This window comes from Urocampus carinirostris, chromosome 1, assembly GCF_059441175.1.
Source record: "Urocampus carinirostris isolate Australia breed hairy pipefish chromosome 1, RoL_Ucar_1.0, whole genome shotgun sequence".
Classification (NCBI taxonomy): domain Eukaryota; kingdom Metazoa; phylum Chordata; class Actinopteri; order Syngnathiformes; family Syngnathidae; genus Urocampus; species Urocampus carinirostris.
In genome coordinates, this window is record NC_142349.1 from 10,251,882 (window position 1) to 10,267,767 (window position 15,886).

Sequence of the window (15,886 nt, forward strand, 5' to 3'; positions counted from 1 at the left end):
AGACTCGTCTGTACCCACCCGGAGGGGGGAGCCGGAGCTACACTGTGGGAGTCCCGGCAGCAACGGCCTGGGTTGTGGAACCCAGAAGGGAGAGGACCCACGCAGAAGGGAAAGGACCCACACAGAGGACTGGAAGAATGCTGCTTGGGAGGGTGGGATGGCAGAGCTATGCCCTTGCACAATAGTATTGCCTTTTACACGCTGGTTAACTACTGTTAAAAGAAAATAACTCTGAAATTGTTTAATTGATGTTGAAAATGTCAGGAAAAAATGTTAAAACGTCATATCGTCACGTCATATTGTCAAATATAAAAAAAATTGTGAATATGCTTGATGGCTGTGTTTTGCTGCTGTTGGTGTCGGTGGATTTGTTCAGACCGAGGACAATCGACTTTGGCCTGGACGGATCTATTGACACTAACAAAGATGTTATATAATGAAATTGTGAATATGTTTGATTTTCGAGAAGGTTTGTTCAAACCTCACTTTGTGTTTGCTGTTAAAAACGTAATATTGGAATATAATATTGTGAATGTGCTTAATTGCTGTTGAGATTGTCATGATTGTTTTCTGTTTTTAGTGTCAATAAATTTGTTCAAACCAAAAAAAACAAACCAAAAAAGTTGATACTGCTGTGAACTTATTTGGAATGGATCATTGCCCACAACTCCTACATGTCACGTGGGTAACCAGATATGAGGCAAGTAGTAAAACAAGCAAGTAGGCGAATTAGCGTACATTTTTCTGATTTATTCTATTAACATTCGAGGGGGTGTAGGGAAGATCCTAATCCTGTAGGGCATCTCGCAAAGTAGGCAAGTCACCCCAACTGGCGGACCTTCACCCTTTCAAAAATTCTTCTCGTAATTTGGACGAGGACGCGGGCGTCACCCCGCATCGTTATTTTCCTTACTCATCAGTTTAAGGCATGACTTAATTCTTATTTGGCGTGCCTATGTACACATAAACTACACTTGCTTGGTGAAAGTTGTCCACATTCGTGCCATTGGCGTAATCTTGCTGGGTCCGAATGCAAAATATCAATAGTATCACAAGCGTTTTATGAAGGCAAATCAACAGATTGGTCAGTTACAAATTATATTAGTTTATTGGGACTTGACCGATGTTATTCGCAAAGGCTCCTGGGAAGATGGAAGCTAGGAAAGTAACACGAATGAAGAATAATCGATCGTAAGTACATCAGGAATGATATGCTATACAGAGGTCAATTAAAACAGTTTTTGTTCCTAAAACATCCAATATACAATATTTAAGTGTTATACGTCCACATGTGCGCGTGGGTTGTGAAAATTACCAGTTTACCACTTTTGTCGTAAAAATACTTTAAGAGCTAACTCGCCAGCCGTAGCTTGGCGAACCGCGCAGGCGCAGTTGATTTTAATAGTTGCAAAATGGCAGATGTCTCTTTGGATGAAGTGATACGACAGCGCGGAATAAATCTTGTGCCGGGAAAACGGTAAGAAAACCGAACCGCTGCCGAAGTATTGATGGAAGCGTTGCGTCTTTGGCACATTTGCGATTTTAGGATTTAACAGAAAACGGGAACCGGTTTGAGAGCCAGCTGGCTAATCGTGAACTTAATGGCAGTTTCGATGTCTTAAGCGGCACCCTGCGAACGCGTATTAGCATTAGCTGGTCTTTCGGCCATTTGGCTATCGAATGGCTTTCCATTCAACGTTTCTTTCAAAATGTCGGGGATTCAAATTATTAGCAAAGGATGGTGTGTTTTGGGGTTGATTTTGGTATCAGTATGGTTGCAGCGGTTTAAAAACTGATTTTAATTGCGGGATTAGGGAAGTTTGTGGCGCGTCTGTTATCTTAGCACACTAGCTAAAAGGTAGCATCTAATAGCAATTTGAGTCTTTGTGTATGACTTCAAATGTATTAGGCTATTATTACGCGTCACTTGAGTAACAAACATTTTGTTAAATCTAGAGGTTTACATGTTTGTGCATTGTGTTGGTTTTAAAGCATAGATTAAGATGCTAGGTTTTTTATTTTTTATTTCACTGCCCAACCTTAATGGTACTGGGCTATCGTCGTTTACCGTGGTTTGGATATTAACCTCTCAACATTATTTCTCATGGGATGTCTTTTTTTGTTAACCATTGTATTCTTTTCATTATAGAACAATGTTTGGACGTGGTGCGGGAGGTACTGGCAAGACGTTTGATGCCCGTCAAAAGATCGGGGTTACTGATGCTCGGCAACGACTTGGAGGAGGAGTAGGTAAGAGTGTACAGCATTATGAGTACGAAGGATTGTTGTGTCTTGCTTCTTTTGCATATTGGATAATTAATAAAGAAAATAGAACAATAACCCTTAATCCCCCCCCCCCTGGAAGGTTGGTGTCGGTATCATGATGCATTTTATTAAACCACAATGACAAGTGCCTCAAAATGTTTCTGTCGATTCGTAACTTAAACTCTGTTGCTCGATTACTCTTCAAAGTTGGCACCCAGGAATCTAAAACACTTTAGCAACACTCCTTTATATGTCTCGAATTAGTCCTTTAATGTGGAGTAGATTGTTTGAGGTTTCCTAATAAAAGATAGAACGTGTAGTTATCAAGTCTGTTAAAGCGACAGTATGTAATATTCAGTGCCTCCTGGGTTCTAGTTGGCACTGTGTTGTCTGTTGCAAGCGAGGGCAGTGCCAGCATTACGGAAACTCCAGGTAGACGAGTCACACCATGCTTTCCTCAAATGTACCATTGTTGACAACTTTTCAGCAAATTTTATCATTCCCTCAAGTGAAGCTGTAAGTCCGGTACATCTTTTTAATCATTTGGTTGTCATTTTTTTCATAGAAAGGGTGGCTGATATACATTCAGACTTGTTGATAGATATTTGAATTGATAGCGGAATCACGCATTGCAAAACTATACTGTAGTGCTACCGTCAATACTACCGATGCTAATGTTAATGGCTACGTTCACATTCGTACATGGAACTTTACTGCGCAAAGGAAAATAACCCACAACATAATTTTGTGTGGATCATTGAACAACAGAGCCAAAGAGTCCTGGAGAGTGTCGTCATGCTTGTCGCATAAAAATGATGATAGTAAGAAAAGGTCTGCTTCAAGCTTAATCCAAATGCCAACCAAAATCACCATGAAAGTTGGAAAAAACAAGAGTAGTAGAGTGGGCGTCTGAGGCATCCACTCTTTACCTATTGATTTTATAAATACAATTCACACAGGCAACAGAACCACGTTGAACTTTTTGGAATTTTGATCTATTTATATACCAAAGCCATATCCCCCTAGTGGGAAGTGGCTAGTGTCCAGAACATACTCACATTCACCAAACATTCATTCCACTTCGCTCTGCCCAACCTGACACTAAACATTAAGCCCACAACACAACAAATGGTGAGTTGCTGTGCCATGCACCCCTTCATCATCCGAGAGGCCCGACAGCATACAATGGTTTACCCCCTCTGCATCATATGCGTCAATATCAGTCATTCTTAACTATCCTTCACCATTCCCTTGCACACACTCTTGCATCTATTAAAATAACCAACCTTACATTCAAAGCATGTTTAACTCCTTCTATCCAACCATATTTGGGCCTTCCTCTTATTCTACTTCCCACCAATTCTGCACTACATACTCTTTTAGTCAAACAGCTTTCATCCATTCTTTCCATATGTCCAAACCATCTCAAAACATTTGTATCAACCCTCTCAGCCAGCTCTCACCACACCAGTTCATCTCGCCATTCCTTAACCTATCCAGTCGTGTCACTTCACACTCACTACGCAAACATCTAATTTCCAAGACATTTAACCATTACGCTCATTTATTCTCAAACCCCACGCCTCTAAGCCACACATCAATGTTGTTACCAGCACATCTTCATCCTCGCTTTGCATCCAGTTGCAGATCTCTACATTTGAACAATCCGTTCAGCACACCCTTTGTCTTGCACCGTTACCTACCCTCCTCTTCACATCCCTTTTCAAACCACCACCTGGTGCCACTCACAAACTGAATACTCAAAACCATCTACCTCATGTAACTACACCATTCAAAAGCATTTTCAATTCACTTACCTCACCACCTTTCAAACACTTCATTACCTTACTCTTGTCTGCATTCCCCTTAAGCTTTCTTCTCTTACACTATTAAACTCCGCTACCAAATCACGCAGTCCTGGTGCATTGTAGCCACCAAAGCTTTCATCTACAAACAGCAGCTGATTTACATGCAACCCAACCTCACACACGTTACCTTTTTCCCTGGTCCATCCATATACAAATTGAAAGGCCAAGGTGACGTGACACAACTTTGCCTCAAACCCACCCTTACTGAACACCACTCCCTGTCTTCACTCCCCACTCTCACACAAGCTCTACTGTCCTTATTCAAGGTTTGCACAGCATGCAGCAACCTGTCACCCACCCCATATATCCTCAACACTTGCCACAATGCCTCCCGATTTATTCTGTCTTATGCTTTCTATGAATCCATACATGTCCAATACACCTCTCTTCCTTTCGCTATTAACTTTTCACACAACTGCCTCACTGCAAAAACCTGATCTGTACATGCCCAGATTTTGATACATCACTTAAAAAAATGTTCTGAGAATCATTCTTAGATTTTCAGTATTGTGATGGCATGATTTTATGGTGAAGTTAGTGAGTTGTCACAAACCAACTATTGCCTTATTTTAATCTTGACCCCTGTATTCTTTTCAGACCCTTGTTTTTAATTTTTCTTTCATTTACTTTAACATTTCACCCTCAATCTTTCCCAATAATAGTTTTGCAAGGTCGAATGACTTGTGCAAAGGCTCTTTAGAGCAAAAATGGTTGCAAAACAGTAAGGGTTTGTGTCTTACTCCTGCTCTGCACATAATGACATCACACATTTTTTTTTTCAATCTTTATTTTTTTCAGGTTTTCCTTTGAAAGATGCCAGAGAAAAGCTAGTTCAGAAGGATGCTCGCTTTAAAATCCGTGGCAGAGGCGGAGCTGCAGCATTAGCAGAAGGAGGAGGAGTCCAGGATGCTCGTCAGATGATCAATTCGCGCAAACAGCAGCAGAATGTGTTCACTGTACCAGTGCAAGCCATCCAAAAGACCGCAGCGACACACCAACTACAGAGCCACACACTTGTTCCACAGATCAAGATCCAAACTAACAGCAACTTTGCAGGGGTGAACATGAGGCTGTTTGCACAAAACTTGCAAGGACTAAGTGGGAGGGACGGCATGGCCGGCCATCCTAACAAAGGCATGAAAGATGCCCGTGATAGGCTGAGCCTTAAGAGGAGAATGAGCACTGGGCCACAAACCCAGTCGTCTAGTATATTGCCTTTGAAGATAACCAAGACCATCCAGGTTAGGAAAAGCGGCTTGATATATCTTTGAACCATGGATTTCACAGTTTTACCAGAAGACTCAAAATTAAAACTCTCATTTTACAGCAACGGCCGGTTGGGGTTCTTGGTGGAATGCGTCTTCACTCGCAGGTTAAAGAAAATCTTTGCTAGTTGTGAGTATGCCATTTTCACTTATTTATTTTTTATTCTCTTTATTGTTGTCCCCCACAGACTGTTTCAAACGATCATGATTGCCCTCCAAGTAAACAAACTAAAAATACAACATCCAACAATTTGCTACAGTCACACGTAAGATTATTTTGTTCAACCCAGAGTATTGGCTCGTTACATCTTTCACACATTTGAACTTTTGGATTTTGCTCTCTTAACAGGATGGACCCACGGGCTCCCAATTTTCGATGTCGGCCCCAATAACCAAGATTGTTAAGAATGACACTTACTCAGTCCCACGCCCGCCGGTGCCAGTCGCCCCCACCTGGCCCACTGCAAGCCCGGCAGCCCCTCGGACTCCTGCAGCAGCTATGAAGCCCGTTTCCAGGACCCTCCAACAAAACGCAGTTCAGCACAGCTCAGCGTCTTCTCCCCCTCAGGTAATGACTTTACTGCATCGTGCAGACTACATGAGTGCTAGCATCTGCTTTTACCACCCATGTAACTCCTTTCCGGATCACAATGACGCAAGTGGTTTTCTTAAATGGCTTTATTCTTCAGCAAAAAACGTCTTCAAACCATGAAAACTAAAAACATACAGATGACACACAGTCTTGAAATATAATCAGTCAAAAACTAACCTGTAACTGAAATAACGAATGAAATAAATAAACAATTTTATTTACCTCGTTTGCTGCATTCAGTGAGAAAGTTAAGCTTATATTTAGTCTTTGCTCTTCGCTTGAGTGCCTCTTTTCCGCGGGCGAAAACACACCAGGCTGGAGTCCCTTTGAATTGCGGCTCACTGGCGCTGGTTATGCACGTTACAGCCACAAAGGTCGCACTTTTTCAAAATAAACGTTCCCATTTAGGCACCCGTGTAAATATACAAAACATTCAAATACATCAAAATTAATGTTCCCCCAAAACGCTTTCACACAAAACATTAAATGCTTGCAACCATTTCAACTGTCTTGCTTTTCCATTTTGTAAGTTGTATTGAAATGTTCTTTGTATGCATTAAAATTATAGTACAATTTGAAATGGCCCATTTTATAACATTGCAACCAGTTTAATTGACCAAATGTCAAAATTGTAGTTGGTTTTTTTTTCATACAAGAATGTGTATTTCCCTGTGACACTAGTGACTAGTTTTTTTTTTACTTTTTGTTCATCTCTGTCTAGCCTATTTACAGCCCTTTGGAAGGAACGAAAATAACAGTAAATAACTTGCATCCCCGAGTGACTGAGGAAGACATAGTGGTGAGTAAATCACAAGCTGCTTTTACACATGTGGTTGGAGTGACTCAATTCCTATTTATCTAGTTCTCTTAAGTTAGCTTTTCATCATGACAACTTGTTTATCGAATACCCTCCATTTCATTTAATCAAATGAGTCAACCAGGGCCAAGTAAAATGTCTTCTTTTAGAGGTTTATTAATCCTTCAGAGTGAACATGACTGGGTATTTCGGCTATCTCACTTGAAATGTCCAAGTCGTAATTTGAGTGCTTGGTTTATTACCTTTGAAAATGGTCTGATTGTTTCACCTGTTATTATACGTTGTGTTTTGGCGTATTGTGCTGACAGGAGCTGTTTTGCGTGTGCGGTGCCTTGAAGCGGGCACGCCTGGTAAAAGTGGGCGTCGCCGAAGTCGTGTTTGTCCGCAAAGAGGATGCTGTGAGCGCATACAGGAAGTACAATAACCGATGCCTTGATGGTGGGTGTTAAACTCTTCGTAGCAAACAAACATGTGAAGTTGATATCTCAGGCATTGCTTGAGGAATGCAAATGTTTATCTTATCAAGCTTATTTAGGGATTGGGTGTTTGGTGTGAATTCATGGGAGTGAATATATGTACACAAATATTTTTTTTGTTTTCTTTGTCCTCCTCACAGGTCAGCCCATGAAATGTAACATCCATATTCAGGGGAGTGTCATCACTTCTGATCAACCCATTCTATTGTAAGTGAATGGTTCTATTTTTCAATGTGCCAGTCACACTGTAAGCCGCTGACTTTCATATACCATCAAATATGTCTTTGGGGTTGAATATGTGTCAGTATAGACGGCATAGGTAATTTTGAATGGCAAAAATGTTGTATATACCTAAGCAATACGTTTAGAAAAAGCCAGATGAGATTCTGTTCCTTGCACTTCCAGGCGGCTCAGTGACACACCAGGTGCAGGCATTGCGGCTAAGAAAGATGGCCTCCCTCCATCCTTGTCACGCTCTGCAAGCCAGCGAACTTCCCAGCCCACCCCTGAAGTGGACCCCCAGACTATCCTGAAAGCTCTCTTTAAGTCCACCGCACAGTCCTCCTCAACCACAGAGTCCCCCACCTCACAGGCCACTGCCTTCCGTATCAAAATTTAGGTTGTCGCTTGTCCGTCATGTAACATTAATGCATCTTCTTCAATGGCTTTCATCTGGACAGCAGCTACACCAGATTTAGGCATGTCTGTTTTACAAACTGCACATTCAATAACTACTGGTATTCAAAGTTAGAGGAAGCATCCGATTTTTCATCGGTGTGCTATGTGGTTCATGTTCTTCCCAAGACGGAACCTTAAACAAACAAATCAATCCTCCCCCCAAGCCCACGGATCATGTTTTCTAGTGCTTGTCAATCTACAAGTGATCGCCATTGTGTTTAATGCACACTTAAAGTTGTTTTCAGTACATTGTTTTATGTTTTTGAGCTGCGTCTAAATAATAAAGGCACAACAGAAAATAAACGACTATTTTACTACACGAGACTGATGGATTGCTTTCCCTTACTGATCACCTGATGAAGAATTTTAAATAGCTGAATACATTTATCAGAGAGATGGTCCAAGTCAACAGTTTCATCAAGATTTGTTCTCCTTTCTGTTTTTGAGGATTGTTTTTGAGTGGCGTCCATTTTGATGCTTCATCCGCTTTCATTTGTTGTTTCTTCCAGTATGTTACTCATTGTTTTATACTGTAAATGACATCTTTTGATTTGACTAGAAAACAATAAGTCGGTTATTGTCCTTTAAATGTCATTAAAAAGAACTTTGTTGAAGATGTGTTGTTCAGTTTTTTTTCTTGATGTTTTTTTATTTTTTGGAGGTCTCTAGATTATGTCAATTCTGTTTTGGGTGATTCGTGTCGGGCAGTGCTTCTAGAAGATTTTTTGCCACGTCCGCTTGGAAGAAGAAATATTTTTGTGACCCCAAGAACAATTGTTTTTTTAAGTGATCACATAATGTGGGGGACAAAAAGATTGCTTGATATTGATGGTAACATATCACCTCTATCCAGGCAAAATCTCCGCCTTTGCACATTTTCACTGATTAACACGTTTTAACAGCCTGATTAGTTTGTAATGTCTTAAGGTAACCCTAAATTTGATGGCTTAGTGTTTGCAGTCTCTTGACAAAGATGTTCACAGCTTCCACTGGAAGTCCATTTATATCTTAATAAAATGTCCCTTTTAATTGAATGAAATAATTTAAACAAAAATGCTTGGCCAGTTTGAACATTTTTTCCCATGATTTATCAACATTATTATTATTGCTTGTGAGGTTTTGTGTGACCAGAAATGAGCGTCCTGTCCCCCTTTTCAAACGGGTTTGGTTGGATCCATCAAAATGCTCACTGTGAGTAGATGGGCCCATCATGACTAACTAAAGAGAATCTCATGGATTTGTGACCTTCGCAGGGAGTGTTAGATAGGGGGACCCTGGGTTAGCAAAGCTTTTATCGTAGAGCACATATTTTCAATAGACAATCCTTTTGGAAAGAAAAGGCTAAATGAACACTCATACCTGTCAACCTGTATGTTTTTGCTGTACAAAGTACGTTTATAATGCATTTTAAGCCGTGTACGACGTACAAGAGATCTGTACGGAAAAACGCCAATTTGTCAATTATGGGTACCATCCGGTATACATCGACTATCACGAAACGGCAAATCAATCAAGTCAACTGAGTTCGCCGCGGTAGCCTCTATCTCTATCGTTTTCTTTCGTTGCAAACGAAGCGAGCGTTTGATGCTACTGTGCGCATGCGTCTGCCGCTGTAGTCCCTAATTTCGACTCCCCTGCAAAATCCCCCCCCTCCCCGCGCGTGAACGCGCATTCTGCTGCGCTTCCGACAATACCGATCGTATTCTATATAATAAGCTTATTAAAACAAGGTCAAGGCTGCAAAGGTTTGTATTTTCTGTCCCTGTTAAATAGTCCGTTTGAAATTTAAAATACAACCGTCAATAGTTGATATTGTCGTTTGGTTTACAAAATAGGAATGCTAACTAATTTTTTCCTCCCGAAAACATATTTATTTACAAATGTAAATTTAAAATGTTATTAATGGATATTTCAGTTACACTGATAACAATTGTTCCGGATTTTTTTTTTTTAATTAAGAATATGTACAGAATGATTCAACGAAACACATGTACAATATAACATGTTAAACTAAATAAATAAACATGTTTGAAGATTTTTTTTTGTATTTTGTAAGGGAAAATACGACAGTTTGTAAGGGAATGGAGCCGTGGAGGTTGACCGGTATGAACACGCTCCTTGCTCAAATGTGCATTACCGTTCTATTACATTCCCACAAATGAGAGACGAAATAGTTTTAGTGACATTTTCGCTATTTTACTTTCCTTAATAGGTTTGTTCAAACCTCACTTTGTGTTTGCTGTTAAAAACGTAATATTGGAATATAATATTGTGAATGTGCTTAATTGCTGTTGAGATTGTCATGATTGTTTTCTGTTTTTAGTGTCAATAAATTTGTTCAAACCAAAAAAATAGTGAGATAAGAAGTTGTGCGCGCTCCCGCTACGAGGGACAATGCTCGGCTTGGCCAAAACGAGATCCATCGTTCTGACTTAAACAAGTTTAAAAAACGTATATTTTTCTCAGTACAAAAATTCTCATATAGCGTACGCAATTCTAAAAGGACGTTTACAATGCGGGGTAAACGTATACGTGAACCTGTATGAATCCATGAATTTGAAAACTTAATTCTTATTTCTGAAATCAAAAAGTCTATGATTTTTTACTTCCGGTGTAAGAGGTCAAAACAATTTCAAGATGGCTCCGTCCGAGCGAAACCATGTTAACAACACGGCTCGTGTTATTCCTGAGGGATTCACTGGTAATTAAGAAATACTATTATATTTTATTTTCTGGGTTCTTTCCCCAATTACATGAAAATATCTTTGTCATTTATTATCTCAAATGTTTGGAAAATAATCTATGTACCCGGATTCTCTGGTGGAACTATACCGACTATGTTTGACGATTGTGTTCTGCCTCTCCTTCTTTATGTTTGTTTGCAGTACTGCCCTTGAAGTTTGAGTCAAACACAGAATCCGGACACCAATTGTTTGTGAAAGAGCACAAAGTTCGGGCAGAAGAGAATGCACACAGACCGCGTAACAGGACCTTATTTGTCCTTAATATACCACCATACTGCTCACAGGTAAGCTCTATACACATGATATGAATGGTAACGGTATAAAACTTTGAGTTTTTTTAATATTGAAATAACTGTGTCTGATATCATAACAAGCGATCGGTATTACAGCTTTCGCCTTAGAGGGACACTATTATTTGAACATATATGTATGTATTAAATTTATCGGCCGGGGGGCAAAAGTGTCCTGCCACATCATTTTATGTCGCCCCCAAGAGAAGTCCAGGAGAAAAATAAGCTGGGTTGCGTCTTGCAATTTTAAACATTTTGCCAAAGCCAGACTACACTTGCAAAGCACCCTCTGTAATTGTATTTGCTTACTCTTTTTCATCAACCAGAGAACATTGAGGCAACCCATCCTGATGTTATTTTACTCTAAATAAAAGTCATATGAAATCTAAAAGTGAAGTTCCCATGTTTAGGTTAACATTTTCCTAAAAGAAAGAAGCAGACTTTTAAGTCATTAAATCAATTGTTTTTAGTTTTGTAGTTGAATGGTATTTTTCTCACTTTCCTGTCTGTATGAGTTTAAAGGTGGTGTCCGTAACTTCAAAAATGTTCTACTTTCTTACACCATCTTCTGGCTGAAATCATTACCTGCCTGCTGCGTGCTCGTACGTGTGTCTCTTGGGAGTGCTTGAATAAACGCCTCTTTTTGGAGTTTGGCTTATTATTTGGACTGTATTGGAATCAGTCCTTTTCTTAATTTCACCATTTTCATCCCTGAATAATTGAAAATAACCAGCAGACGCATGAAAAATCCTGCCTAACTCGCTTCGTGGCTGGAACCCCGATGATAAAAGATAAAAGTAGAAAAAATATCGAGGCTCTTTGAGCTCATTGGGCACTGTTAACACATAATCAATGGAGAAAATATTTAATTTCAAACTTTTTAAGGACACCTCAAACTACACACCACACCTTTTAAACATACTGTAGAAGAAATCAATCCAATTATTTGGCTTTTTTTAAATACATGGTTGTTAAACACTACAAGAGATTAAAGATATTGAGGGGGAAAAACTTGAATTGTTTTTTTAATTAAATCTTACCTCCCCGAATCAAAATTGTGAGCCTCAGAAAAGACCCCCAACCCTCCAGCCAAGGCACAATTTCTATGCCAATAATTTACTAGTCTTTCCCCCCCCCCCTGTTAATGTTTAATTCTACCATGAGGTCCCCAAGCTAAATGAGTATTAGACCCCTGGTGTGTTTTAACCAAAAACGAGTGCTAAGAACCACAAGAAAAAATGAAAACTACAGAGACTCAAAGTGACAAATGACTATTTAACTCATGCCGTTTAATTTATAGTTAATATATTTTTGCTTATTATCCTTTTAAATGAATTAACATTTGACCACTAAGAGGCACAAAATAATATATACAGTACTGTCCCTTTTGAGGCATTTTTTCCAGCCTTTTTACAAAATGTGCAAGATTATGACTTGTGTTGGAAACCAGCAAAACGTTTTGCAAAATGCGGGTTCTAATGCTTGGATGCGATAAATGAGGTTTTTCTTAAACCATTGGCTACATACCTGGAGATAAATGGTAAATGGTCTGCAATTATATGCGCTTTTCAAGTCAATGAAAACCTCCCAAAGCAATGTGCTTCACACTTACCCATACACACACACCTATAGGCAGTCAACCATGCATGGCGCCTCCTTGCTTATTGGGGGCATTAGGGATTCAGTGTTTTGCCCAAGGTGTTTGTGTATAAATATAAATGTTTTTTTAAATACCTACTGGCTGTCATCTAGGAACAGTTACTATATATAATGCAGAGCAAGTACATTCGGGAAGTGGGTGATGTTAAGAAATGTTTTCTAATGAAAATAAGGTAAATATGAAATGTTTCACTTCCACATGTGTGTACATCATTAAGGATGCCATCCAGGAATTGTTCTCGCAGTTTGGCACTGTTAATTCTGTGGAGTTGGGGGACCAACCAGGAACATTACGCCACTCTGGGCCAACCCTGTCCAGATTCTTCAAACTGCCTGAAAAACAGGTAGATTTAACATTGCTTTATTCCAATAATTTGCTTTCTATATTGTAAATATCCTCATTTGCACTATTTTGTCTTCTTCAGGGTTTCAAAGTTGGTTATGTCGTGTTCAAAAAGGCTTCCAGTATTGCAGCAGCAAAGTCACACCCATGCAATGTTCCTTTGGTGGTGTGTTCAACAGAGCGTACAGTTAAGACTGGTGTAAAAAGTAAGTTACGTTTTAGCATGAATAAATCCAGGAAGTTTTTTTCTAATTGTTAGAATGTTTGCCTGATTTGTAGAATGGATCCAAGAGTTCAAAGACTCCTTTGTTAAGCCAGACAAACTGCAAAATGTAGTTGATGAGTTTATGAAGAACTTTGACAAGATGAAAGAAGTAAGTACTATTCTTTTATGCACATCGAACGCATTTCATGAACTGAACATTTTTATTTTTGACTAGGGAGAGGAGCGTCGCAAGCAGGAGGAGGAACAGCAAAAAGAGGATGAAGAGGGGTGGGTGAAAGTCACCAGAGGCAACAAGGCGCGTCCCCGCAGCGAGGCTGCCGACCAAAGAACCTTAGAGAAGGAGATGAAGAAGACGAAGAGGAAAGAGCTCTTAAACTTCTACTCTTGGCAGCATAAGAATAATCAAAAACTGCGTAAGTGGTGTCTTTTGAAAGGGACAGTGTGTGTGCCCCTCTTAGTGGGACAGAAAACCTTCATTCAGTAAAAAAATTTGAATAATAGGCGTTAGCTCAGGAGGTAGAGTGCACGTCTTGGGATCAAGAGATCGCAGGTTCGATTTCTGACTCCTCTGTGTCATATGTCGAAGTGTCCTTGGGCAAGACACTGAATCCCTACTGCCCCCGATAGCAGCATCAGCCATGCTAGGCAACTAACGGTTAGTTAGTGTGTAAAAGGGAAAAGTCTGAAGCACATTGTAAAGCCCTTTGGGAGGTCTTCATTGACTTGATAAGCACTATATAAATGCAGACCATTTACATCAATTACATTTAATAGGCAAAAATACACAAAGTATCATACCAATGTTAATTTTTCTAAATATTCATAGGTCGAGAAATTTGTATTTATTTTACATTGTAGAAGCCATACTTAGTCGTCGTCGCCTCGTTTGTCTGGCATCTTGCTGCTACGCTGATCTCATTTGTCACTGCTTTTCTTTTGAATTGGACAATACAGTGCCATTTAGTGGTCAAATATTGCACAATGTACCTTCAAAGCATGACATTTTTGGTTGTCTTTTCTAAAAATGTGATGTTTTTTTGTTTGTTTCAGATATTGCTCAACTCAGGAAAAAGTTTGAGGAGGACAAACAGAGGATAGCGCTCTTAAGGGCACAAAGAAAATTCAGACCGTATTAAAGCAATAATTGTACTTCAATGGTTGTTTTCAACGGAGATTAAATGTAGCTCATATAAGCATCTGTGCTTTTGTACTGCATCTAAGGCACATCGGGTAATTCATTTTTGGTCAGTGATGAATTCAATATATTGTCATCAACGGTAACTCTTACAAAGTTGTCTTTTGTGAAAACTTCTCTGAAAGCTTCCATCATGTATAATAATTTGACTTTTTGTCTATTCCATAAACAAATCTCGTCCTATTGATGATGAATGTTTATTAGGAGTGTATTCTAAAAATGTTTGACAATTTTACATTCCTGACACTCAGTTTGATTACATTTCTATCATGAAGTAACAAATGCAGTATTAAGTCTGACAATTAAGTAGAACCTTACTGAATTTTCATTTAGTTGATAGCAGTACAATATACTTAAACTTTGATTGGCCCGATTATGAAATGTTCACTCGACATCTTTTAACCTGATTAAACCAAATATTGGGTAATTTTTTTTTTTACCCAATATTTCACATTTGTCTTTAAATGAAAATTGTGACACTGACCATGGGGGAGAAACACAGCAATGCTCTCAAATTGCTAGAGAAATATTGTTCATGCCAAGATTTGAAAAGTCCTACCAGAAATGTGCCATTCAACTTGAATGTTCTCCAACACACATCAATAAAATTAGAGTCTAAAAATAATTTTAAGGACTCTTATTTGCCACCTATTCTAGATTTAACGTTGAAGCCTGACCTGATTTGTGTGCTCCCAACACCAAAACACATTGTGCGTAACAAAACCTCCAATTGTTTTTGTGTTGACAGCAAAAGATGCCTTTTTTCACTGGATTTGCTCAAGTAAAAATCATGTGTTTATGCTGCATTCAAGGAAGTTGGGAAATTCCTTGGCACGCTCACATTTCTGACCAAGTGTTTCAAGTCAATGTAAACAAATATGGCCGATTCAATTGGAACAATCTGAAACACATTTTGACCTCCACCAAGCAGTCATGCAACTAATCAAAATGTATTTCTAAAGCTCGTTCAAAGTTCTGCATAGAGGGTTGTTTGAAATCATTAAATGCTTGAATTTTAAATTTGTGTTAAGGAATAAAAAGTGCTTTCATTTTAGTTGAAGTGCCTGTAAAAGCTTGAAATTATTGCCATGTTTCTCAATAGTGCTAAAAGAATAACGCCGACACTGCTGTCTGGTGGCTTCGCTTTGCCATTGTATTTTTATTCCCTTGTAATTAACTGAGACTGGTGTTAGTTTGTACGGCACTGTCTTATGAAGCAACATTGCCTCCTACAAGTCGCACCCAAGAGGACAGGTGCACACTACACCTTGCCATGCAAGGATTAACAATCAATTATGGACATTTATTATGGGACATGCAAAAAAATTAAGGTAGCGTTTCCCAGTGGTAGATTGTTATTGGAAGAACTTCTTGCAACTGAAAATTTAAGCTACATATTACTGTCATTTTTACTCAACACCCACATGGGGAGAGATTTGTATCAAAAAACATTACTCAAGATCTAATA

General features: G+C 39.2%; 2 protein-coding genes and 1 non-coding gene across 3 annotated transcripts; 2 read left to right on the forward strand and 1 right to left on the reverse strand.

The window, feature by feature from the left end:
* Window positions 1-776: 776 nt before the first annotated feature.
* On the reverse strand, window positions 777-930 carry LOC148373506 (U12 minor spliceosomal RNA). Its single transcript, XR_015849079.1, has one exon. It is a non-coding gene; the product is annotated as a U12 minor spliceosomal RNA (small nuclear RNA).
* Window positions 931-1,385: 455 nt separating this feature from the next.
* On the forward strand, window positions 1,386-8,575 carry poldip3 (polymerase (DNA-directed), delta interacting protein 3). Its single transcript, XM_088325989.1, has 10 exons — window positions 1,386-1,477; window positions 2,150-2,250; window positions 4,932-5,374; window positions 5,461-5,505; window positions 5,587-5,664; window positions 5,748-5,966; window positions 6,712-6,789; window positions 7,116-7,245; window positions 7,424-7,490; window positions 7,689-8,575. The coding sequence occupies exons 1-10, from the start codon at window positions 1,413-1,415 to the stop codon at window positions 7,900-7,902; spliced, it is 1,440 nt and encodes a 479-aa protein (XP_088182115.1). The 5' UTR covers window positions 1,386-1,412; the 3' UTR covers window positions 7,903-8,575.
* A 1,984-nt stretch (window positions 8,576-10,559) lies between these two features.
* rrp7a (ribosomal RNA processing 7 homolog A) lies at window positions 10,560-15,043 on the forward strand. Its single transcript, XM_088353328.1, has 7 exons — window positions 10,560-10,662; window positions 10,847-10,989; window positions 12,873-12,998; window positions 13,080-13,203; window positions 13,277-13,371; window positions 13,438-13,636; window positions 14,274-15,043. Exons 1-7 carry the CDS (start codon window positions 10,599-10,601, stop codon window positions 14,357-14,359), a joined length of 837 nt encoding a protein of 278 aa, XP_088209454.1. The 5' UTR covers window positions 10,560-10,598; the 3' UTR covers window positions 14,360-15,043.
* The last annotated feature ends 843 nt before the right edge of the window (window positions 15,044-15,886 follow it).

Coding starts and splice junctions, on each gene's coding strand:
- poldip3 (XM_088325989.1), top strand. CDS start 1,413: ATGGCAGATGTCTCTTTGGATGAAGTGATACGACAGCGCGGAATAAAT. Junction 2,251..4,931: donor ACGACTTGGAGGAGGAGTAG/GTAAGAGTGTAC, acceptor TATTTTTTTCAG/GTTTTCCTTTGAAAGATGCC. Junction 5,967..6,711: donor CAGCGTCTTCTCCCCCTCAG/GTAATGACTTTA, acceptor ATCTCTGTCTAG/CCTATTTACAGCCCTTTGGA.
- rrp7a (XM_088353328.1), top strand. CDS start 10,599: ATGGCTCCGTCCGAGCGAAACCATGTTAACAACACGGCTCGTGTTATT. Junction 10,990..12,872: donor TACCACCATACTGCTCACAG/GTAAGCTCTATA, acceptor TACATCATTAAG/GATGCCATCCAGGAATTGTT. Junction 13,372..13,437: donor ACTTTGACAAGATGAAAGAA/GTAAGTACTATT, acceptor ATTTTTGACTAG/GGAGAGGAGCGTCGCAAGCA.